At 40.4% G+C, this 24,842-nt stretch overlaps 1 protein-coding gene across 13 annotated transcripts in view; it reads left to right on the top strand.

Moving 5' to 3' along the window:
* ABCC9 (ATP binding cassette subfamily C member 9) overlaps nucleotides 1–24,842 on the top strand; it is an 80,007-nt gene that overhangs the window by 11,242 nt on the left and 43,923 nt on the right. For all 13 annotated transcript variants that reach the window (XM_054214944.1, XM_054214966.1, XM_054214957.1 and 10 more), the window contains 12 exons: nucleotides 2,177–2,318; nucleotides 2,681–2,802; nucleotides 3,817–3,983; nucleotides 4,676–4,918; nucleotides 10,056–10,250; nucleotides 13,077–13,241; nucleotides 14,940–15,095; nucleotides 17,945–18,079; nucleotides 19,395–19,557; nucleotides 20,196–20,236; nucleotides 21,179–21,321; nucleotides 24,068–24,176. In XM_054214944.1, coding sequence (XP_054070919.1) covers nucleotides 2,177–2,318; nucleotides 2,681–2,802; nucleotides 3,817–3,983; nucleotides 4,676–4,918; nucleotides 10,056–10,250; nucleotides 13,077–13,241; nucleotides 14,940–15,095; nucleotides 17,945–18,079; nucleotides 19,395–19,557; nucleotides 20,196–20,236; nucleotides 21,179–21,321; nucleotides 24,068–24,176 — 1,781 coding nt within the window. The remainder of the gene's footprint in view (nucleotides 1–2,176; nucleotides 2,319–2,680; nucleotides 2,803–3,816; nucleotides 3,984–4,675; nucleotides 4,919–10,055; nucleotides 10,251–13,076; nucleotides 13,242–14,939; nucleotides 15,096–17,944; nucleotides 18,080–19,394; nucleotides 19,558–20,195; nucleotides 20,237–21,178; nucleotides 21,322–24,067; nucleotides 24,177–24,842) is intronic.

The following is a 24,842-nucleotide window of genomic DNA, read 5'->3' as shown; positions in this document are numbered from 1 at the left end:
GAAGATAAAGACACTGAAGAACCATCAAAAGGCAGTAAGTATTAATAAAAATAAATATTCTCCTGACAACAGCAGGAGAAATGGCATGCCAGTTCTTCCATGTTGCCTTCCTGGTGTCATGTGTATACATAGTAATACATTTCTTCCACGAGGAAGATTTGAATTTGGGACCGCATCCGAACTGGAGTTTTAAGGACTTCCATTGTGCAAAAAAACTCTCAAGTGACTGACCAAGTAATAGGCTACAGGAAGCTGTAGGCTAAGACACCTCGGTACCTACAATCAAAGGTATAACAAGATCCAGTGACTGAAAACTAATTAAGCAAGGGAATAAAAAACAGGTTCTAACAAAAGAATAACTAAAGACTGGGAAAACCCCAAGGGTTATGGAGAACCCTCTCCAACAGCGCTGGATCTTTACATCAGTGCTGGCTCTTTCTTTGAGATGACATGCAAGTCATCCGTGAACTAGAGGGCTTTCTGCAGAAGAGTTTGATGGAAACTCAATGCAAGGTCTGAGGGCAGAGAAAATATTTTACAACATTCTGTGTTATGCATCAAGTGGTAGCAGGCTGCTTTAATTTTTTTACAGGTATTAGCCGATTGATTTTGAAATAGTATTGCAGCCACTGAAAATTCCCTCTATTTTTTTTAACAATGTTAGGAAAAAAACATAATAGCTGAAATTATATGGTATGTATATACGTATGTATGTATGTAATTCTTGTGTTTTCTATTTTCTACCTTGATTATCAGGACAAATAGTTTTTGAGCAGAGCATTAAAAGCCAACTGGAGTCCACAGTATTGACTGACTCCAGAAAACGAAAATTGATGATGAACCGTGTTTGTGCAGATGTGTGGGCAAAGAGGAAATAAAAAGGAAAAGCAGCTTGGGAGAGACAAAGATAGGAGCGAGGTCAAAGAAAGCCACATTAGATCGGGAAAATCTCAGGAAACTATAGAAAATGCTGGAGACAGATGTGGGGAAGAGAGAATATTTTGTTCCTGCAGTACTTTGCATATTAAACAAGGATGAAATGGTGAAATCCTGGCAGTTTCCAAGAAAGGATCAACCCGGACACTGGCTTATGTGTTTCTAAGTCACCTCTAGTCACGATGAGATGCTGCATCCTTTTGTGTCAAAAGCATATCCTGGATTTTAAACTCAGTCGGTTTTGTTTTCTTTTGTTTTGTTTCTTTACTTCCCTGAAATGTGCTGTTCTTGGGATTCTCTACGGGTCAGGAAGTCTGGTCAGGGAATTTCAGGTGTTGTCTTACAGTAAGAGGGACGCGTACAACCATTTGGGCTGACTGACTCAGGACAGCCCCATACCGTGGTGGGAAGGGACAGAAGGCAAAGCAACATGCCAGGACAAGAGTCGCCATCCTGGTCAGTCCCCAGCTCCCCCCAGCACTCTCTCATCCCTCACGTCCTTGGTGTCCTGCTTCTGGCCAGGTTGCTGGCCTCAGAGACAATCTTGCCTGAAAAGGATAGGAGCCATCTGAGGTGATGACATGGAAATAGACTTCAAGATGAATTTGTTGATTAAATCAGCCGAGTCCTGGTGCTGTGCTGGAAGCTTTAATGTGCCAGGAATGTACAGGGCAAGGAGGCTGGGCTGTGCCTGCCTGAGGAGCGGAGACTGCGAAATTGCCACTCAGTATCCCCTGAGACAGCGCTCCCCACTAGGCCTGAGACAGAGAAAATAAATTTTATTGGTTTGAAGTAAATATGTCTCTTTGAGGCCTCATTGGAGGATTTAACTTTTATATCAGTTGAAAACTTTGCCCACTCTTGTCTGTGACTGGGAAAGACACAACGATGCCATCACTTAAGATCTGTTAGTCTCTGTTGTGTGAGGGTGAGACTGAGATGTTTCGTTTGGTTTTGTCATCTTCATTCTTGGCCAGGGACCTCTTCTCTTTGTGATTGTGGGAAATCTGTTGTCCTGTTGTCTACAGGGTTAGATCAAAATTAGGGGGGGCCTACATGGCAGCTCAGATACTCCTGGGTCATTTTATTAGTAACAACAGCCCCCATAGTCTTGTGGGGGTTTTGTGTTGATTCTATATTATTAAGTGTGACATATGGATTAGAATAAGGAATTGATAATGAGATCATTCACTGGCTGGCTCTATGATAACCTTCCTCTTTCATTACTATTATTTCCCAGGCTGGGGAAGCCAAAGCTCCAAAGTCCAAATTCACCACAATACCTGGCTGCACTTCCCTGGACACAACCTGCGGTGGATCCTGACATTCACCCTCCTGTTTGTACATGTGTGTGAAATAGCAGAGGGCATAGTTTCTGATACGTAAGTGATGGCGTTTGGTGGATAACCAAGCTAATTGCATTCGTCATTGTATAGTGTTAATGTGTGATGGGCTGGCTAGTAAGGAGTTTTTCCCCAAAAAAGATGGCATCATTTCACGAACTGTCTGCATTTTAATGGGATGAAGGTGAAACGCTCGTTCTTAGAACTTTGTTATTCTCCTCTCAAGCTATAACAGCAAGTAAATATTGACAAAAATTAAAGCATTCACATAAGAAAAAATATTTTTCTGTCTCTAGGAAAGTCGTATTTGTCCTCTTAAGCAGATTTGCAGAACAGTTAGGAATGTAACAATGGTGAAATAAGACACCAAAGTCACTAATTTATACCTTACTGATTTTCAGACAAATGAAATCTCGCCATCTGCATCTCTTTCTACCAGCTATAATGGGATTTGTGGCTGCCACTGTATCCATAGTCTATTACCATAATATTGAAACATCTAACTTCCCAAAGTTACTGTTGGGTAAGTCTAAGTCTGATATTTATGTACTCTTACAAGACCCAGTAGTTTAGCCAAAGTCAGCTTGCGTAGATTGAAGAGGATGGTGAAATGTGTGAGAATATTAAAAGAGAGAGGAACGATTCTCTGCTTTTAGAACTAGCATTATTGTTGGAGTTATTGCGCCTTTTGTAAGGTACACACCGAAAAATACTTTTTTAAAATGATCACAAAATAAGTTGTATTTCTCGCATGAGCTTGCAGGTATTTTTTAACACTGCTCATTATCTTGAGGCAAAAACCTGTCTTCATTCAAAAGGGCTATTTTAAAAGGCCGCTTTTAATACTAATCAGATCACAAACTGTCCTGTGTGGATGGCTGTTTGCCATCTGTTGCAGTTGATTCTGAGATTACACAGCCTACTGTCTCAGTCAGGAAATGGTCAGAAGAATTTGACTAGACATTGCAGGATAATGTTTCATACAAGCATACTGTCCAACTTACCTATAACTCAACAACCTGAACAAGCTATTAATAGATACAAGCCAGGATGCATGATGTAATTAAACTGTGTGAACTCTTTTTCGAACTGAACACGTTTTCCATATGCTCACCTGGGATGCACCCTGCTTTTTCAAAGAGGCAATATGATATTTGTCAAGTTAAGTGGCTTTTACTTCATTTTAGTAACAAAGTTGGCCTGCAGATGACCTTCAGTGGACTTGTGTAATTCTGTGAAGACCCACCATTGTGGATCTCTTTGAAGGGTGATGGCCCAGGAAAGAAAACAGCGACTTTGGGAAAGGGAGTACAAAGCGATTCTCTTGAACCTGAGTTTCTGACTTTGCCTGACATCACGCATGACCAGCCTGCAGGCTGGTGATATAGAGGATCATCGTGCTGCATTGCACTGCATTGCCTGCACTGCCATCGAATATTTCTGTTTGAAAGAACTAAAACTTCTGCACCACTGGTGTGATTAATTTTTTTATATTTTTTATTTTTTTTTTAATTATGCATGTGCACCTGTTTTACAGCTCTCTTTCTTTACTGGATAATGGCCTTTGTCACTAAAACGATCAAGCTTGTCAGATACTGCCAGGATGGTGTGCCTTTTTCTCAGCTGCGTTTCTGCATTACTGGAATTATGGTCATTCTCTATGGGCTACTGATGGCTGTGGAGATCAACGTCATTCGAGTTAGGGTACGTGGTTTCTTTATCAGGATCTCAAAACATATGAACAGTATCTTGGGGATGAAGATGGGATTTTAGTCCCAGTAACTCTGGCTTGTGTCAAGTTCAGGCTCAAGTTTAGCATAGCCGTAAATGCCTGGTTAATTCTATAGAAATCAGTGGGACCTGGCACCTCCTTAAAATGTATGTCCTTGATGGGTCCCCTGGACTTGGTGTGTATGTGCGCCTGCATATATGTATACACACAGAGGGCACATACGTATTTGTATAGATAGATATACATGCGTATTTGTGCATGTAAGGGTGTATGTGTGTGCATATGTAATCCATGCTGTATATGCTATGTTAATGCACATAAGCTATACGTGTAGTGAATGTAGAAGTTAGCGTACATTCTTACCCGTGATAATTTAAAATCTAATTATATCCTAAGAATTCTTTTCTGTTGGTGGTCTGGTAGAGGTAGGTAGTACTGATAGGGTACAGAGCTGTGTCCTTATCCCGTATTGCTCGATTTCTTGCCAGTTACGCTGTCAAAATGGAAATGCTCCTATTTCCATGCAAATTTATATTTAAATTCAATGTATAATTACCTTTAAATGCAGATTTGACACTGTAGTTGTGTTATACATAACTTCTACTAAAAATTATCATTAATAAGATAATTCCTGAGCACATGCTATCTATTTTCTCCTCTCCAGAGGTATGTATTTTTCATGAACCCTCAGAAAGTAAAGCCACCAGAGGATCTACAGGACCTGGGGGTGAGGTTCCTGCAGCCATTTGTGAATTTGCTCTCAAAGGCGACTTACTGGTGGATGAATACTCTTATTATATCTGCTCACAAGAAACCTGTGGACCTGAAGGCGATCGGAAAGCTCCCGATTGCAATGAGAGCACTGACAAATTACGTTTGTCTCAAGGAAGCATATGAGGAACAAAAGGTAACCAAAGATGCACATGTCACTCTTTGGCCTTAGAAACTATAGCATCAGTTTGAATGGTTCCTGCTTATATGATATCCTAGTTTTATAAATTTTTAACTTAGGACTGTTTGTTCCAAGGTGAAACTTGGCTTAGGAAGTTCCAATCCAATGGTTACTGTTTGGTTTTAAGTGAATTTACAGCCGGGGAGAGTTGCCAGATTGAGAGCAACTGGAAACTAAAACCATAACAGACTGATCACTTGCTAGATTTCATTTTAAAAGTGAAAGCTTTGTTTAAGTCTTAGCTACTCGTAACAGCATCTTAAATTAGAAGGCATTCTGTCCATAGTTTCAGCTGGAAACACTCATCTTCATTTTTTTTTCTCCAGAAAGAGAAATAGCCAAAAACACACGTCAAGAATAGCCAAAACACTGGTGTCTTGACAGTGTTTTACTCACCAATCCAAAACAGCAGCCCAAAACAGGCTGCTATGAAGAAAATTAACTTCATCCCAGCCAAACACACTACAAAAACCACGGTTAGGCAAACTCACTCGGTAGGGCAGGAGTTTCTGCATGCATTTAGGCAAAACTGTGATGTTTCATTTGTGCTTGAAGATGGTGATTTCTGCCAAAAGAAGAAAGGTTCTGTTTTGCAGAAAGGAGGAAGGATTTGAGAGACTGCCTCCCTGGGTTGTACATACGTATCAAATCTCAAGTATAAGCAGAGAGAATACAGGCATTCAGAGGCCACTTACGGAAAATGTAGCATGTAGTACAAAAATCATATAAATCCTGCTCCTGCACACACCAGGTAAACGTGTTGCCACGCGGTGTATGGGTGAGAACTTCAACGCGAGGGGAAGCCGGGAGGAGCAGCGATCTGCTCCCAGCAGCTGTAGGAGCTGCAGGCTCCTTTCTGTGCCTTCTCAAATGAAACCATAATCCATACGATTGTTTCTATTTGAATAGTTGCTTCTCTTTCCTTCTGTAGTCGATGCTTGCAGACACTAAGGGACCAAGACCCTTCTGCTGCTTTAAGCAGAAAACTACTGAGTCATTGGAACTGAGCTTTTCACAGCAAAGGAGAAGTGCATCCCCTAGGCCAGCTCCTTAAAGAAGCATTCAGAGCCTAAATCCTACTTAAAGAGACCAAAGAGTCTTAGGCACCTACATGCCCCAAGGGTCTGTGTCTCGGTGCCATTCTTAACGCCAGGCATGATGACTGGGTGCAAGCATTTGTCTGTCTCTCATTTACATCTGCAGATACTGTGTGTGCCTGCACAAATATGCTGTTCAGATGCCAAAAGGCACGTTCAGAGTGCTGTTGCCCATGTGTGTGAATGCAAACTTTCAGCGGGTAGCTTCTCTCGGTGGGCATCATGCACGAATGAAGACTTGCATAAATGTACCCATGCAGCTACACGCGCCTACGTTTATAAACCTGGCTTACACCAGATATTTCGGTTTCCGTAGCTGTTTAAAGCCTTGAGATTACCACAGCCTCTAGTGCGCTTGTGCTAATATTCAAAAACAGGCTGTAACCGTAAAGTAAACTGATACTTTGTAGATAAAGTTAAAGTAAACCAAAGGGCTAAAGCCAGTCCAAAGAGCCAGGCAGTGGAACTTTCTGCGGTTCACTCCCACGGAAAAATGCATTGCCTTGTGCGTGGTTGGGCCAGAAAACAGAATTAGGAAAATTCTTCAGGCTGGAGCGTGGTCTGCGATCTGGGAGAGATGATATGTCACTGTCTCTGCTACCAGGGTGTCTTTGACGCTAATCTTGCGCAGCTGGTGAGGGGAGCCCCCCCAGCATCCTCTGGATTAAGTGGGGTTACCCCTGCCTGTGCCTGGAGATAGCTGATCTCAGCTGTGCTCCATGGCCCTGCAGAAAGCAAGTTTCTCTTCCTTTCCAAACCCTTCTTATTGCTCCTTGATGGAAGATGCTGAACATGACCGTGAATATTCTGTATTGTAAAATTCCATTGAGACAGCTCATGTGACGTTGTCTTGCTATCCCTTCTACGTGCTATGAACATTTAAATCAGCTGAGGTTCTCTACCAGATAATAGCATGCGGGAATTGAGTCACGTTATATTTTGATGACTGTTTTCTCAGAATCACTGTTTTCCACACGTGTGTCCCAAGCATACAGGAGTGTAAACTAGAGGGTCTGAGATTAACTTTTTATGGCTGCTATGTTCTGCTAAAATAGCATATTGCCAGTTGTGTAACTGTGAAGTCTGTGAACACGGGGTTCAACCTTTTCTTGTTTTCTTTGATGTCAGCGGACAACTCCTGAAATCCATATTCAACTATGTAGACAGAATTCTTCTGGCTCCTAGCATATAAAGGTTTGCCCACTGACACATGAGACCTAAGCTAACACTTCTCAGTGACAAATCTGAATTCGCTGTTCTGTTCTAGGTAATTTTACATTTTCAAATGTTCACCAAGCCGTTCTTAGCATTATGAATACATTCGCTACTCGAAATTCTGTAGTTATAAGTAATTTTTTCAAAGCATCAAGTAATTTAATTTTCATTTCACTTTCATGCTACGTGTTATTTTACAGAATTTTAAAGCCAGTTACCAATAATTTTATTACAATATCAAGTAATATAAACCAACACGATACAAGGCTAAACAACTGGTGATCGACATTCTAATTGGCTATTAGTCTGGTCGTTGTTACTGCAAAAGACATTCCAACTCTTACAGTAAGACATAGGTCACTTGTTACTGGTTTTATAGGTTGTTTGTGTTTGGCAACACAGCGTAACACAGCATAGCATAAGAAAACAACACAGCATATGTTCTTTCAAATTAGAATACACTATAAAACTACAGGTAAAACAAGCTTTTTTGATAATTAAGCTTACTTATATATGCTGTTTGATTTTTCTTTCGAAACAAAGTATTGCCAAAACCCCATATTCCAATAGGCTTTCCTCATCTCATTGTTTCCTGCCATCAGTAAATATTCTAAAAGATAGGACATGCTATATTTGCTTGCTTTTCTGAACAGTCTCCTATAGAAACAGAAATACCTCCTCTTACAGTATTTTTATTGTACCTTTCTAAGAATCCTGAGGAAATTCTAACTGTGGGTAGGAAGGTTGCTTCTGCAGAATAACCAGTGATGCACATCATGCACATAGGGTTAGACCCATGACCTTAAATTCAGATATTCTCTTTAATATACATTCACAGTTCCTACTATATTAATGGACATTTTGGCTGAAGATAAAGAATTCTCTAATAAGTTTAAGAAGATAAAGAAGTCCTTAATGATATGCAATGAAGTTCTCACAGCCAAATTTTTGGACCAATGTACTATGTGTGGGTAGTAATTGTCATATAATCCCCCCTGCCCTCCAAATTTGATCCTTTTTCTGTTATTGCTTGGCATTTATTTTGGTTTCTACACAAGGGGTCTAGGTGTTTTAAACACATACTAATGCATTATACATCTTGTATCCCAAAATAGATTTAGCACATTGATACTACATTTGGTTTACCCCATCAATCAAAATCTGGTGTAATTTGCCCTAACAGTAATAGAAAGTTTTACTTTTTGGATGGTGCAACAGAAAATGCAATTTTTAAAGTCAAGGACCAACCATCAGAATTTCCTATACCTGCTATTCGTGTGCCACTGTGGCTCTTACCTGTTATGGAAAAAAAGAAATGGAAAGAAAGTATGTTAGATAGCTAGAAATTACAGGAACAGAGCATTGCCCTTCAGCATCAGGCTGCCGCATGTACATTTTTTGCCAAAAGACGGCAGATGTGTTTTCCTAATAAGTTAGCTTAGCTCCTATCAAGCTGTTAAAGTGCGGATGGTTTATTTAAGGAGGATGACAGTAGCCCCTGTAGAGCAGTTTAGCCCCTTTTGGCTGGGAGACTCACACGAGGCCCTTGTGCTCTTTCCCTCATCAGAAGAAGCAGTTTCATTCTTACCACTTCCTGAAATGTTAGCTCTTATTTGTCCCCGTGCTGCTCATTTCTCTGTACTAAGCTCCTCGGCATTGGGTATGACCAGCCTGGCATAATCTTTAGAAGCCAGTAAGCAGCTACCTGGCCCTCCTGTACACTCGTACATTTTTGGCACCGTGGACATATTCTATCTCACCGTTGAAGTGGCGTAAAAGGAAAAACAGAGAAAAGCGGAAAAAAAGACATGAGGCAGCCAGGCGGGGTACAGACATAACTTGCTTTTCTTTGGTTAATTTGCTGGGGCAGGGGGTTGTTATTACAGGGCTATACTTAAAATGTCTCTGTGAACACTCAAGAGGGCTTGGCTTGCGTTACAACTTGCAGGCATCTGCGCTACTTGAAAAATGACAGATGTTTTTTTCAAGTGTCAAAAGCTGTTGCCTGAAGCGCAAGGAAGCACTCTGCAGACCATGGATCTGTTAAGTAAAGCACCGCCTCTTCTTCCGATTCAAAGGACCTCAGAAATATCAGAACTCCTTTGACTAGATAGAGAGATATCTGCTGGTTGGTGCTTTAGGGCAAGAGTTGTGATACTGCATAGATTCACAGAACTGAAAGTCAGAAAGGACCCTTAGTTGATTTAATCTTACCTCCCAACATAGCCTGTTACTTTCACCTTTTTGCACCCAGTAATTAGTGATCGACTGAAGTGTGTCTTCCTGGAAGGCATCCAAGAGATAGAAAAAAATCCAGATACGTTAAAGTAAACTATATTGGTTTTGGTGTCTGTCCACATTTTTCCCTTCAATCCCTTTCTCACATCAGAAGCCTTTACTGGATCAAGTGGTTTCACAGCTACTGTGAAAGCCAAGATTACCCAAATGATTAAGAGCTTGAAAGGTCAGACCTTTTCCTGAGCACACATGCGACAAGGAGCAATGGCTGCATGCCAGTACGGTTGATCTGTGTTTGCATTCCTGTGTTCACACGTTTGGAAAAGTGGTAGGATTTAGAGGCGAGGAACCACAGTTACCAAGAGGAGGCAGAATTTGGATTTTGTGTGAAGAACGTCTGAAGTCTGTTGATACATGTACATGTTTGCTCCCTCACCCTTCAGTAACCTTTTGGGCATCCAGACAGGACCAAAATGGAAGTTGCTCTGTACAGCCCGGAGACGTCTTCTTGGTGCATTGATACTTGTTTCTCTGTTTTCCAGAAAAAGGTAGCAGACCAGCCCAATCGGAGTCCCTCCATATGGTTAGCCATGTATAGTGCTTTTGGACGACCAATTCTTCTCAGCAGCACGTTCCGTTACTTGGCTGACTTGCTGGGTTTTGCTGGGCCATTATGCATTTCTGGCATTGTCCAGGGCTTCCAGAATACAACCAATAATACAAACACAACAGAAAAGGTAACCTGACAACATGGATTGAAAAGCTTTATTTGGTATTAGTTTTAGATTCATATCAAGTATTTAATACATCCGGCTGCACGCTTTTATATGGCTATGATCATCATTGTATTATTTCTTTGTTTCTTTCAAGCAAATTGTGTATTTTTTTTTTTGGTGAGAGACTGTCAAATTATAAACCTGAGCAGTGGAAGCCTTTGGTGTAAAAGCAACACAGGTAGTGGACGCTTCCCCCAGTTGCCCAGCTTTCTGCTCCTTGGTGGAGTCATCCCTGCAGTTCTGGGGCGAAGGAACAGCTTTTCTGCTCCTCTTCAACTGTGCCTCCTCGTTTCAGGCAGGGCACTCGCTGGTGGTGCTTCAGTGATGCATCCAGCAAGGATGAGTCTGGGAATTTTGCTTAATTTCTGTCCATCTGTCCGTTTGTAGTTCATTGGCAGGTTTGAGCTCTCTGAAATCTGTTTTCCACTGGGAAGCTGAGCGTAGTCACTCCCTGTTTGCGACTAATTATGCTGCTTGTTGGTGTGATGAAATGCATTGGCACATGTGAGAAGTTGAAAAGCATCCACTTTGCTCAGTGGCATCCTTGATACTAGAGATGCACAAAAGATGCTAGTTCACAGCTCATTTCCATTTTTACCGAGACTGAACTTTTCAGAGATCACCTCTAAGCACCGAGCAAGTCTCTGATACAGAATATTTTCTATCATATGAAAAAGAATTTATTAGTAACTAGTGAAAAGATACAGGTAAAATTATTTTACTAGCTGACAGCAGAGACAATACGATGAAGAAATTTTCCTGTGTCTTTCTTCTGATATGGAAACATCTCCATAAACTTTATGCAGTGACTATTTTGTATTTGAATGAGCAGATAGGTATGTAATGGAATAACGTTTTCCCCTCCAGATAAAGCACTTGACTGTCATCACTATCCAAACATCTTCTCTTTGGCTGCCCACTCCTGACATTAATTTTCTTGATTGATGGTCTGAATTTGGCTTTAGACTCTCATTCAACCATTGCACTGAAGGAGAGTTTAATTGTGCAGCTTATCAAATAAAGTCCTTTATCATCCTTGAACCTCCATGTGTTGGATTTGAGCCACAGAGTTAAAAGGAAAAATGCATATTTTGCCTTCAGAAATGCAGGGGGGGTGGGGTGTGTTTGCATGTTGAACAAATAAGATGTTTTATCTTTAAAATGATCATTTCTGGATCTCAGATTTAGGAATCTGTACCTTGTCTGCTTCCTTTATCTTTTGTATTCTTCAGTGTAGTGGTTTTAATTGTGGGTTTTTTTAAGTTTTAATCAACACTGGCTAAAGGGAAGATTAAAATAATTGGAGAACTTGAAACCACTCCAAGGGCCTGGCCTGGTGACAGTCACTGTTTCTCTTGGATACATTTCAGAATACATTTGCTTTTGATTTATGGATTTTGATAAACTTTCTCTTGGTTCTTCATGCTGTTACGTATTTCTCCTTTAAATTTTTTCTAGTTTCAATGAATATGAACTGATTGAATTTTATGCTTATTCCCCCTTAATTCCTGAGAACTTTATATCCATTTGTAAAGGTATCACAAAGTTATTTTATTATTGATATCCGCACTAAACATGGTGAAATTATATGCATCAGAACATTAAGAGAAGAGCTTTCAAATATATTTATCTAACCAATTGTGCATTTAAGCAACCCTTGTTTCAAGGAGTCTTGGGACGGTTGAGCCACCTAGTCCTATTATTTCAGTGGGATTTGGGTGTCTTACAGACACTGGACCTTTTGAGAACACTGTTAGGTGCTTATTGGGTGCCTTTTGGGTGTCAGCTGCCTGTGGCAGAGGGAGGAGTGTGTGGTGCGGAGAGCCTGGGGTCACTGCAGTGAGGTGAACCTGGATGGCTCGGGGCACCTCTCTCCTGCCTGCAGTCTCATGGTGGATGACAGTACTCCACAGCAATGAAGGAATTTTCAAGAGGGTAGGTGTGTGGCTTACTTTCCAATATTTCCAAAAACTTTAATCTCAGAACCAGGCTGGGTATTCCAGTTGAACACGCATTTTCCTTCTTCTTTTTCTTTTTTTTTTTTTTTTTGGTGTGTGTGTGTGTGTGTAAGAATTCCAGTACATCCTGCTTCCAGCTGGATCGGAAATACCAAAGGAACAGCCTTCCTTGCAGTATTTTTGTACATTTGTTTCCCTTTCTGCCTGAAACAGAGCATCACTGTGAACATAAAAACTAGAAAATGAAAACAAATAAAGTGATTTAAATAAGATTTTTTTTTCCGCTGGTGAGGCATTTAAACCTCTTTTGGTGGGGAATACTGGCATATATATTCTTATTTTATTCGGAACTCACAGGTATCGTAGACTATATTTCTAGAAGGAATTGTTTCCATAATATGCAAATGCAACAGAAGTAGCTAATGCCATAAAATAAAAAATATTTTCTTGCAACTTCTTTGTGATGCGTATGGAATTAGCTTTATTTTCTATTGAGTAGCATTCTATCCTACCAATCACTAGAATCCAATGGAAAAACTAAAGATAAGGCAGACATGGTGATCTCATTGTCCCTTTCCCGCTAAAAACAATTCATTTTAGAACTGCTGAAAGTTAAGATCCTAAGTCTTTGGAACATGAGCAGAGCATCCAATTTGTATCCAAATTATTTTGATTCATAGGACAATAAGAAATCTGATTTCCATAACTTTCCCATAATACCACCAGTATTTTTTATTCTAATGCAATGACTGAATTTCCTTGTTTCCAGTGTCTCAAGAATACGCAATCCCTCCTATGCCACTTTCATTATTTTTTCCTTTCTTTTCAGGTGAAGGATCCATCAAACTCATATCTTTCCTCAGAGGAATTCCTCAGGAATGTTTATGTTTTGGCAGTTCTTCTCTTCCTGGCCCTTATCTTACAGAGGACATTCCTGCAGGCATCCTACTATGTGACTACAGAAACTGGCATCAACCTACGAGGTGCTTTACTGGTGAGCAAAGATGTTCCCATGATCTGCCAAGAAATTCACTAACAATAGCTCCAGCCTTGTACTTTAATTTGCCTTGTTCTTTATCTGAAGACTCAGTTAACAATTGTTTGAGGGAAGATATGCACTGTATTTTCATACAGAAAACTGGAAAAAGTAGTATCACTGACATAGCCAAATTCCTTTTGCCAAAATCTAAACCCATCATACTAACATGTAGAAGTTTAACGCGCACTCCCTGCATGTAAGAACGCATCTTTCCAGATGACGTTAGGTATATGAAGAGAAGCAGTGTCGTTCTGGCTCTGCATCTGCTTCGTTCATTTGCTTATGAGGTTACTTCTGCTGACTGTGAACGGAGTCATCTGCAGAGTATCTTTGGCTGAGCCGTGATGGGAACATTGTCCATGTGTCATGAGTGGTGGTTCTGAATATTTATGCCCTTTTGCACAGAGCCCCGTGGGATGGGACAGGAGTGATTAATCTGCAAAACTGTATCTCTAAAACCGGCATCCATTAACCCCCTGCGAAAGTCATGTTTATGAACTGGGGCCAGCAGCTCCAGCTGAGCACGTGGGTGGGTTGTAGCAGGGATCTCCGCAGACCAGACTCCATGGACAACAGTAGCAGTGTGTGCAAAACAGAAGCTGGAACTGATGTTTCGCCTGATGTAACTCATCATAGGAATATCATCTCAGCGTGGAAGCTCCTTTTTTTTGTGCACACTGTGATCGATGGAGCCGTTTCAAACATTGCCTGCCTTCTCCCACGATAGGCCGTATAAACTTGGTGAAGAAAGAGTACCTGATTATTTCCTTGTGCTTTTGTGACTCCCACTTGACAAAATAGGGACTTTTAGGACCATATGCAGCTGCTGTAATTCACCATGGTCTGTAGGCGTTTCTGATTAATTCATAGAATCATAAAATTGCCTAGGTTGGAAGGGACCTTGCAGATCATCGAGTCCAGCCATCAACCTAACTCTGACAAAACCATCACTAAACCATATCTCTGAGCACTATGTCTACCCATCTTTTAAAAACCTCCAGGTTTTTAAACCTCAATTCTACAGGATCTACCTTGCTCATGGACAAAACAGGGCAAAGAGCACAAATTATTTAAAGAAATTCCTTGAAGATGCAGTGTTTGATATTTGGTCATAACTGTGAACTGGACTCACAATATTTGTCTTTAAAATTCTGGTAGATATAAGCCCTGGTTAATTTTAAACCCTCTTAAGCTGCTACAGATGTTATTAAAATAGATGGCCAGGTAAAGGAGAGAAACCCAAAGAAACACATACCCACCCTGACCAAAACTTCATAACATGAGCTTGACTATCTTACCAGAAACAAGGACCTCTCTGACAAACAGTGTCATAGAAAAGCAGGCTCGCCAAGTGTTTGTTAAAAAAGATCTTCGCCCAGTCTCCTAAATTTTGATGTTTTGTTGTCATTTTGTTCTATTTTAGGTCTGCGTTAAGCAACAAACCTTTAAAGAGGAATTGGAGTTTTTTTAAGTCAGTTCTTTCTCTTGTGCTTTCTCTCACTCTGTCTCCACCTCTCTCTCTGTCTCAGGTGAGAGACTGGGAGAAGGGCTGTCTTAGGTAAAGACTGATACCGCAGTTTGAAACGTCCTGCTGCTACTGTTGTTTTATAATTATATCATTTTCTTACCTTCTGTTTTATTCCTTTCCCACAGGCAATGATATATAATAAGATCCTGAGGCTTTCCACATCCAACCTGTCCATGGGAGAGATGACGCTGGGACAAATCAATAACTTGGTTGCCATAGAAACAAATCAATTAATGTGGTTCCTGTTCCTGTGCCCCAATCTGTGGGCAATGCCTGTTCAGGTAGAGCATCAAAGTAAGGGCCTGATTTCAGAGATCCTCCAACCTGGTTGACAAGAGTATATGTCTGTGAGGCTACTACAAAATCCAGAGGGGAACCTGGACTTCACACTCATTTGCCAGGAGGACTAACAAGCAGAAATGTGGCCCATCATCTCCTTCAAAGGCTGGGAGGCTGTCTCTCCACGGGGCGGTAAAGAGAGAGGATTTTTTTCGAGCAGGGTTTCCATGTCATGGCTGTGATCTGTGACTTTAGAAATGATGACCTGTCATCCTTTCCCTGCTCATATTTCTTCTACTACTGACACAAATCATTGCTTTCATTTCTGCCACTTGGCAGCAGCACAGGCGTCTGACCAGCGCTAAGTATTGCATTTGCAGTTTCCACTTGTAACTACGTTTTGTGGCAGGAGCGAAAATCAATTGAATCCTGTTTAGCGACAGACAGCAGCACCGACAGTGCGCTGCACGAAATGCTCAGAGAAGCTCTCATCTAAACAAGCTTAGTTCCTGTAAACATCTGGTTCTTAACAAGACTGGGAAAGATCTGTAGGCAGATCTGTAGGAAGTAAAGGTAAAAATGATTAACCTGAAAGGAATCTTCAAAAGTGCAAGATGACTTAATGACCCAAGCCATGCTGATTTTCCATAAAGCTTGGCCTCCCGTAGCACCTTCAGAATTTTAGCTTGAGATGGGACTGTCATGATCCTTACCTGTAGGTGATCCCACTGACATTAAACAAGTTTAAAAAGGAACAGAAGCCACTCTTATAGTGAATCTGTTTTGCTGAGGTTCCTGGAACTATATCGGTAATCAATTATATTAGTCAGCAATATTACTACTACTAATGGAAACAAGTATTGGGTTTATGTGTCTATTTTGGGATCGAGTAGGGTTTAGAGACTCACGAAATAATTTATGGAGAAAAAGACAAAAAAGTTTGCATGGTAACTGAACTTAGAAATAACACAGAGGGTTTCAATTTTAAGTCACTAGTTCGTATCCAGGTTTATTTGGAAGTGTTGCTGTTAATACTTTGAATGTTATTAAATTAACAGGTAGTCTGATTCCTGTGGCTAGTGAATAATAATATGTAGCCTAAATTCACCACTCATTTGTCTCTTTAATAAAGTCTCTGTCTCAGCCACTGTGGAAATGTAACGGCCTTCCTCACCGCTACTGTAAAAGGCTGGTTTGAGGAAGTTGTGGTTGATTTTGCTGGTTCCTATAGTTCACCTTCAAGCATTCAGGAGGCAGGGAAGACAGGGTAGCTTGACCGTAGATTTTTCCAGGAACGAGCATAGCATCATGCATGAATTTGCACATTCTGAAGAACTCGGTGAGTTAGCATCTGTGGCCTAGACTATAGAAGGCTCTTTCTGCTCTTAAGCTCTATCAATCACAGTGATTACCTTACACTTTGGCTTCAACGATAAAACTGAAAGGGAATACTTACTTGGGAATACTTACTTACTATTTCATTCTCAAAGTATTATGCAGCTGACACTAATGACACTGGCGGTGCGGTAATATGTCTTTCTGCTTGATTAGCTCAATTGGCTGCCTTTTGGAAAAAAGAGGGAAGAAACCAACTATTGGTAACCATAGACTGGATTGTAACAATACCACTCTGGAAAAGGTGGTGGGACTATCCTGTCTTGCCTTGTGCAAAGGGCTTGAGCTTCAAGGGATGTCCCAAGAAACAGCAATTGTCACGGCTGCTCCCTCCTCAGTAGAAGAGCTTGTAGCAAATACTGAACTGACATCCTTCCAGTGTGAGCCAATATAGCCATAGCGTGCTGAAGATTGTGGTGAATCTTAGAAGATACATGGTGTATCTACCAATTATGGCCTGTTACCAAGAACAAAAACTCATTGCAATATCAGGCCCCCAGGAAGCACTTCAGTTTACCCCAAGTACAAATCGCTACCTGCAACCTTGTATTATTCTGCTAAGAAAATGGCGTGTAGGTATGCTAACTGACATTACAGAAGCCTGAAAAGCTAAATAACACTTTCAAAACATTGAACTCCACTGATTCTTATTGATGATACTGTATAATAAAGAAGGCAAATTTAAGGACAGAAGTGACTCACTGAAGAGGTAGCAAAAATACAAACATACGGAACTAGTCCTGTATGTCCTGTTACTGAGGACATCTCTGTACCATAAAGTGGAGCTTTTAATAAAAATATTTATTTAGTAGAGCTTGTATTTACACGGGAACCGGAATCACGGTATTTGTATCAGAGCCATTCCCAGGTAAACCTCTGTGGGAAGCGTTCCCAAACTCTTTGTAAAGTTAAGGTAGCGTCTTGGTATTTTCCTATAGAGACACATGGTATTGATGCACAAGCTCAGGAAGCTCAGGTTTGTGTCACTCCCAGCACATCTGCATCCTGCTTCAGTGCCTGCCTTAGATGTGCCTCTGTCTGCAGTTGCAAGAGGACCACTACGACAGAATGCAACTGTGATTCATGACCATCCTAAGACCTTTGAATACTTCCAGGGTGATGTAAGGAGCTCTAGCGTAAATAAGACTTGAGGCCAGTGATTCTGTAAAATGCCTCAGGGCAAGCACCATAATTTTAGTGCTCCTTTATTTCTGGGGAAATCTGGTCTGGAATTAGGACTACCAGGCAGGAACACAAACTATGCAGTTAATGTCAAAAATAAAGGCTTCTGGGTTCATTTCCCACACTTTCTAAACGTGACCTTCTGAAGTATGGGCTCAGTTGGTTCCTACGAACCATTTAACTGTTTATTAGAAGAACAAATATTTTTTTTATTGCTATCATTCTGGCATATTGAAATGTACTTTTTTTTTATGTGTTGCTTTTTTCTTCGTAGATAATAATGGGGGTGATCCTACTCTATAATTTACTTGGAGTGAGTGCCTTGGTTGGTGCCGCTGTCATTGTACTGTTAGCTCCAATACAGTACTTCATAGCTACGAAGTTGGCTGAGGCTCAGAAGAGCACTCTTGTAAGTAAATTATTTCAGTGCTTTTGTGATCCAGAAATGAGAACAGGGAACCAGGCATTCTGGATTCTCTTCTTGCTATTCGTGAACATTCATGGCGGAGGTTTGGGCAAGCCAGCACTTAATTCCATCTTCCCTCCCTTTCTGTTTTCTGTGGCTCAGTATCTCCTCCTTCCTAATGTTTGTCAGAGAAGAATCTGATAAAAGTACGTGGGCCTTGACCTGCCTTCTCCACAGAGAGTATTTTTAACCCAACGAGCACAGTTTCATGTGAATTCGGTTACATGAAAGGGTGTTATTCTTACATTCAGATTTTGTATTTCATGGGATGTTAGCAAACAGTACAAATGAGTGATAAATTATAAGGGGACAGTATTAAAGAACGTGTACAACCCCGCTCTGAAATGGCTAGAGACTTTATGCTTTCACCCCAAGCTTTGATATTCTCTAAAAATCAGCTGACATTGCTGGATAATAATCCTAAATTCTTCGGTGCTATAAGTTTATTTTGCTGTTTAATTTAGTTCACCAATTAGAAATGTTTTCTGATACTTTGTTTAATTTTTAACTTTATTCTCATGATCCTTGATGATCCTTGAACTTTTCTAATCCACCTTTGATGTTTGAGACGTCAAATATTTAAAGATCTTTGTTATCTTGCTGTTCAGTAAGCAAGTTATACATACATGGATCTAATTTGCCGCACACTTCAATCCCGTTGAATTGTGCTAATTTATACCAACAGAGGATCTATCTTTGCATAATTTCAGAAATAGTCTGAATCTTTCTTTTTGATCTTTTCTGAATTCTTCTGACTCATAACATCTTTTGGGGTTATGATTTTACCAAAATGATTATTACTGCTTTCTGGTGGGGGGCAATTGGCTAAATATATCAATAAACATGTCATGAATTTTCATGACCAGTCTGTATAAATCCCAGAATGAATCTTGTATCAGCAATTACACACCCGTAGTCTTCTGTCTATTGTCACAGACACCATTGACCTACTAATCCACCTCACTGGGTTTCACCTTCTGTTTGAAGGATTTGGATGTTTTGGTTTATTTTTCTTCTCAGAACAGGATCACTTAATTTCCCCTCATGGTTGTAAGCATTTTAATATCTTCAAAGAATATGGAATTTTATATTGTTTTACTCAGTATGGCAACTGAAAGCCTGTACAAAATCACAGACAAACAAAATTAGAAATCTTTAATGAATTTTGCAACAGAAGTGAAGGGAAAAGAGCATTCTCATTAAAACTACAAACCGATGTCAATTTCTTATCCTTGCTGTTTTTTTTTTTTAAATGAAGGACTATTCTACTGAGAGATTAAAGAAAACCAATGAGATACTAAAAGGCATTAAGTTATTAAAGCTGTATGCCTGGGAGCACATATTTTGTACTAGTGTGGAAGAAACGAGAATGAAGGAACTCACCAGTCTCAAAACCTTTGCGCTTCATACATCTCTTTCCAGTAAGTCACTATGTTTTTAGCACTCGGAAATGGATCCTGTTCTTCATGTCAACATTCCCTCTGACTTCAAGTAAAGCAAGATACAGCTGTGCCTATGACACTTTTTTTCTGTGTGCATGTGGTATGTGATTAAAATACAAAGGCATAACAAATATATAACACAAAATCTTGAAAATATAGAGCATATCTTGTTGATCTTTTTATGCAGTAAGTTTTCTGTCACCTTCATTATGACATGACATTTATGAATTGTTTTACAGTAAGGAAGTTCCAGATAATATTAGCAGCTCCGATAACACAAAGATAAATTAGCGTCTGAAAGAAATAGTATTTTCTGTAATATAGAAGAGCCAAGAGGGTAATGTTTTCATTGTGTTGCATAATAATTGTGCACATAAACCTTTTTATCCTCTTCACTAAAGTATACAAAGGAGATAATGTCTTGGTTTATTTGTTTGTGCGTTTAAGAATTCTCTCTGTCCTGGAAAGAAATTTATTCCTGCAGAGGAATTTTCCTTTGGGAGTTTTAATTACTTGCATTGGAAATAACTGGAGTCTTCTAGTGCCATACAACTACTTGTAAAATTGTTTTTTCTTATTTCGTATAATCTGATGCCTATTTTATTTCTCTTTCACAGTTTTTATGAACGCGGCCATACCAATAGCAGCTGTTCTTGCAGTAAGATACCTTTTTTCCCACTTTTTCATATAAAAGGGGAGAGAAAAAAAGAGGGGGAGAAAGAAAGATAGGACACCATTGTTACTATAGGAAATACTCCTCATAAAACCAGTAGATGAGTGAATGTGCCCCTGCTAACTGTAGGATAGCATGACACTGGAAGTGCCTATTGCCAGAGCTGGTATTTCAACAGCTGTTGTTTGTATTGGTAAAAAAAAAAAAGAAATATAAATTTTTACTGTAAGAAAGAAAGAAAAAAATCACTACAACTTGAAAGAAGATGCATTTTGAGAAGCTTTCATTTTGAAGGGGTTTTGGGTGGCTTTGCTTCTATTGTCTAGCAGCAAAAATCGTCCCTGTTTCAAAATGCATTATAAGCCACCATTTCAGTTTTCAAGAAAGGGTACTCTGCAGTTTAACGAGAAATAAATTTTGCACATCCTCTGGACAGGTTTAAATCTCAACCTAATTAACTAGAGGAACTATGGCATGCCGGTCAGTAAGGAGTCTTCATAGACCAAATTCTGATGTCATTACTCAGAGTATGCTGAGAGTTTGTACCAGAATTGGATTAAATAGGACCATAGTTCTGCATCTGTGAAAAAAACCATAAGGTTCATTAGATTCTTACTGATTTTTCTGGGTTGTGTGTTTCTTCTAAACCCTGAACTAGATTACAGAACTTTACAAAACTAAATGCTTTGATTTGACAAAGATTTTTTTTTTTCATTCTTAAATATGTATGTGTCTTGAAATCACTGGCAAGTTTTAAAAATCTTTTTCACTTTAATAGAAGACAACTTTCTCTTCAGTTTGCTAGGATTCCGAATAAATTGAGGTATATAGTTATTGACCTTAGTTGAGAAAAATATTTTGCTTGCTGTCCTTGTCCATCTTTTTCAAGAGTCCCTATCCTGACATGTTCTTTTACTGATGTGACAGACCTTTGTGACTTACGCATATACCAATGAGAAGCCCCTGCAGCCTGCCCAGGCTTTTGCATCACTGTCCCTATTTCACATCCTGGTCACACCACTGTTCCTGCTCTCCACTGTGGTTCGTTTTGCAGTCAAGGCTATCATAAGGTAAGTGGCCCTTCTAGTTTCTCCAACTCTTGAACACCTACATTCAATAATACAACAGGGAAGGTGCTGGAGAAAAAGGTTGTTTCTCCCTGCTCATCTAGAAGGGGCTTTAGAGGTGGGAGTCCGATGTTCAGAAATGGGAGAGAAATCAGAGTAACCCTTTCTTTTTACTGCATGATACAGAGAAAAATAAGTGTTCTGCTTTTTTTTTTATAATTTCACCAAGTTTGGCAGTCTGTATTTAGAGCCAGATTGTCCTTCCTTGGGATATGCTTCTCTTCTCACAGTGTGGCCGCCCACCATAGCTTTCACCCACTGCTTTTCTGGGCTCTTGTCAACACAGAGGGAGATGAGAGCGGTGTGAAGCTATCTAGCAAGACAGGCCCTGCTGATGCAAGGAAAAGCAACTGGCTTAACTCTATCTCCACAGAGGGTGTATTTGGCTTTAAGTGAAAATTCAGTATTGTCCTGCCTCTCATTGTCTAGCACTAGCATGTACTGTCTTAGGAAAGAGAGTGGATGGAGGAACACTGGACACTGAAGGACTAGTTGCACAAGGGAAACTGAGCCCTACGGGACTCCTCTTATAGAGGAAATTCTGTTCCCCTAAATGGCAGTGAAGAGACGCACGAGAGGAAGCGTGGCAAAGCAGACATGTGGGATTTTAGTCTGTGAGGGTTAGGGATCTGCGTGGCAGGACAGCGAGGAAGTTGGCATGAAATCGAAAAGATTGTTTTAAAAAAAGAAAAGGAACTCAGAAAATGTGTTGTTTCATCAGTAACTTATATGTTCCAGGCATTTATTTCTGCAAATAGCCCAGCAAAACAACTTCCTTTGTCCTGTGCTATAGAGCACTTAATCTCAAGGGAGCTGGTTGGTAGTAAGTCAAATTTCAAGGCTTTTGGCTGTTGCATCAGTGGTCTGTGTGGAAAGACTCATGGGTTAGTTATGTAGACATACACACTGCCAAGATGTCCCAAGAGGCACAAACTGACACCTGACTGGCAGTAACATGTCATATGCCAAGTTCTAGCAGGATGTGAAGACCGGACTAACCTTCCCCCCCAGAAACATAGTTATTTCTTGCCAAAACTGAGGCACATTGGCAAGGTATTGCATTGCTGCTGCCACTGCCTCTTTATGGTGGGTAACGATAACAACAAATAGCAGTCAAGGGGACTTCAGGCTCCACAGCTGTCATTTGCCAGTACCACACTCACCTTAAAAAAAAAAAATATCATTTAATAGGATTTATTTCTACCAAAGCAGCAGCAGGGCCACATGAAAGATTTTCCTGAGGTTGAAAATGATTTCTGACTAGTGGAAAATCTCAAGTCTCCTGTATAAATCATCCCAGCCTCTACATCTCTGCACTATGTTTAGCATAGCCCTAATATCAAAATGGTGTGCACATTTTCCTTAGCACTGCTGGCCACCCCTCAGGACATTATTTAAAGACCATATTTGCCAAAACAAACTTTACCCTTTGGCAAACTTATTTCCTAACATCTTTCTCCCATGAACATCATGTCCCCCAAGTGAAGAATGAAGAATGTGTTCTTGGCCGTTTCACAGCTCTGTCATCAATCAAATACATGTATATGAGTATGCACTCGTTTGTGTTATGTTTAAGTGCTTATACTTTGGTCAGAATCTCCATTTTATTGTAAAGAGCAATTCTAGTACCATGAAAGCTTTTTGAGGGTACCTGTCCTCATTCAAATGCAAGGTAATCGTTGATGTCTTCTTAGGCAGACAATCAGAAACGAGGTCTCTTTTTTTCTACAAGAAGATAAATTCTTCTTATGATGCACTTATGTAAGACTGAAATTCTGATATGGGATTTAGACATGTAAATTTTCCTTTAAAAATAGGATAGGAACAGGTATACTGGCAGGAGGAAATAATGACAATTGCAGTGCTTTCTTGCTAACTCTGGCTTGAACGTGTCTTGATAATTTCATACAAAATGCTCAGACAGGCCTTGAAACAGGACTGCATTCCCATTTGCATATTAATATTCAAATCACTGATCTGAAGTCATATGTCTTTCTGCTGTCTCAGTCTCTGGCACAATGCACCTTGATTTTAGTTTTTGCAAAATAACATAGCTTCACCATGATCGGTGGGTGCTTTTTTTTGTTCATCCCTTCCCCAGAACGATAAAGAGCCAGGTGCTTACGGCACTCTGAAAGAAGTGGGGAAGAAAGAGCATCAAATCCTTCTGCGATGAAGAATGAATTCAACCTGGGTGCTGTATTTCCCAGGGGACAGTTTTAAGAAGTAGGGAAAGAGAACTCTTGCTGTATTTCTCCACGGGTGGCTATGGCTGTGCTCATTTGTGGAGTATTCAGTCCTGTTTGCATGCAGCGTATGCAAAAGCTGTGTTCAAGATGCACCTAGTGCATTGGCATTTTCAGAGAATGTAGACGGGTCAATGACTCGTTTATGCATCCCGACGGTGTGTAGGCATGAGAAAGCCAGCAACAAGAAAAGCCTGCTGAGATTGAAAGCATTCCTTCTCACATGACTAGCTCTTCTCTTCGTTCCCTGCTACCAATGTCCTCTTCCACATAATTTTTCACTTGCCATTGGGGGGACAGGCAGTCCAATAGGAAACCAAAAGTATGCCATGAACTTCTTTTGGAACACTTCTGATACATCCTGCTGGCTGGACTGCACAAAAATGGAAATGTATACACGGAAACTTGGGTTTATTGAACTCACTGTTCTGTTTTCTTTCAAGTGTACAGAAGCTGAATGAGTTTCTCCTGAGTGATGAGATTGGAGATGACAGCTGGAGAGGTGGGGACAGCTCTGTAGCTTATGAATCCTGTAAGAAGCACACGGGACTTGTAAGTTCTGTTTTATGACACTGAATTTCAAAGCAGAGAGGCCGGAGCGGAGAGGCCCCATACAAGGCCAATGGCCTAGCTGATAGGCCTTGGGAGTTTTGGCTTCTAGCCTGACTCTAACATTAACCAGTTTTGCCTCTTCTGGGTGGGGATTTCTGTGTTTCTGTGACATTAAAGGTTCCCAAACACATTTAAGCATTGCTGAAGTGCCAGTAGCAATAAAAACCCTGGAACGCACCAGCACATTTACACAGGGGTCAAATTCAGCCTTCAGTTTTTATAAAAGGCCCAGGTGCATTTACTGTGGTTATGGGGTTTGTACTGTATATTAGCAGTACAACCCATCATATATCGGGCATCTTTAGGTAGGACCGATTCCTGCTCTGGGAAATTCAAAATTGGAGGTGGGAAAAACAACACGAAACTTTGTGAAGTAAGAATGAATTCCAAAATGCTGTAGTCTGGAGCGCTAAGCATATAGTGAATTTGAGTAAAATTTAAAGCGAAAAAAACCCAAGGGAGGGTCTTTGCCCACAAGCTAGCGGGGGTCACTGACAGAGCTTTAAACCAGGCTTGAGGAGGGAGGGGGGCAATATCAGGCTTGCCCATGACAAGCTGTGGGACAACAGGCAACGGTTAGAGGGACAGTGTGCTAGTGAGGGCTTG

This window comes from Rissa tridactyla, chromosome 1 (genome assembly GCF_028500815.1).
Source record: "Rissa tridactyla isolate bRisTri1 chromosome 1, bRisTri1.patW.cur.20221130, whole genome shotgun sequence".
Taxonomy (NCBI): domain Eukaryota; kingdom Metazoa; phylum Chordata; class Aves; order Charadriiformes; family Laridae; genus Rissa; species Rissa tridactyla.
Note: the sequence above shows the minus strand (reverse complement) of the source record. Positions and strands in the feature narration are given on the sequence as shown.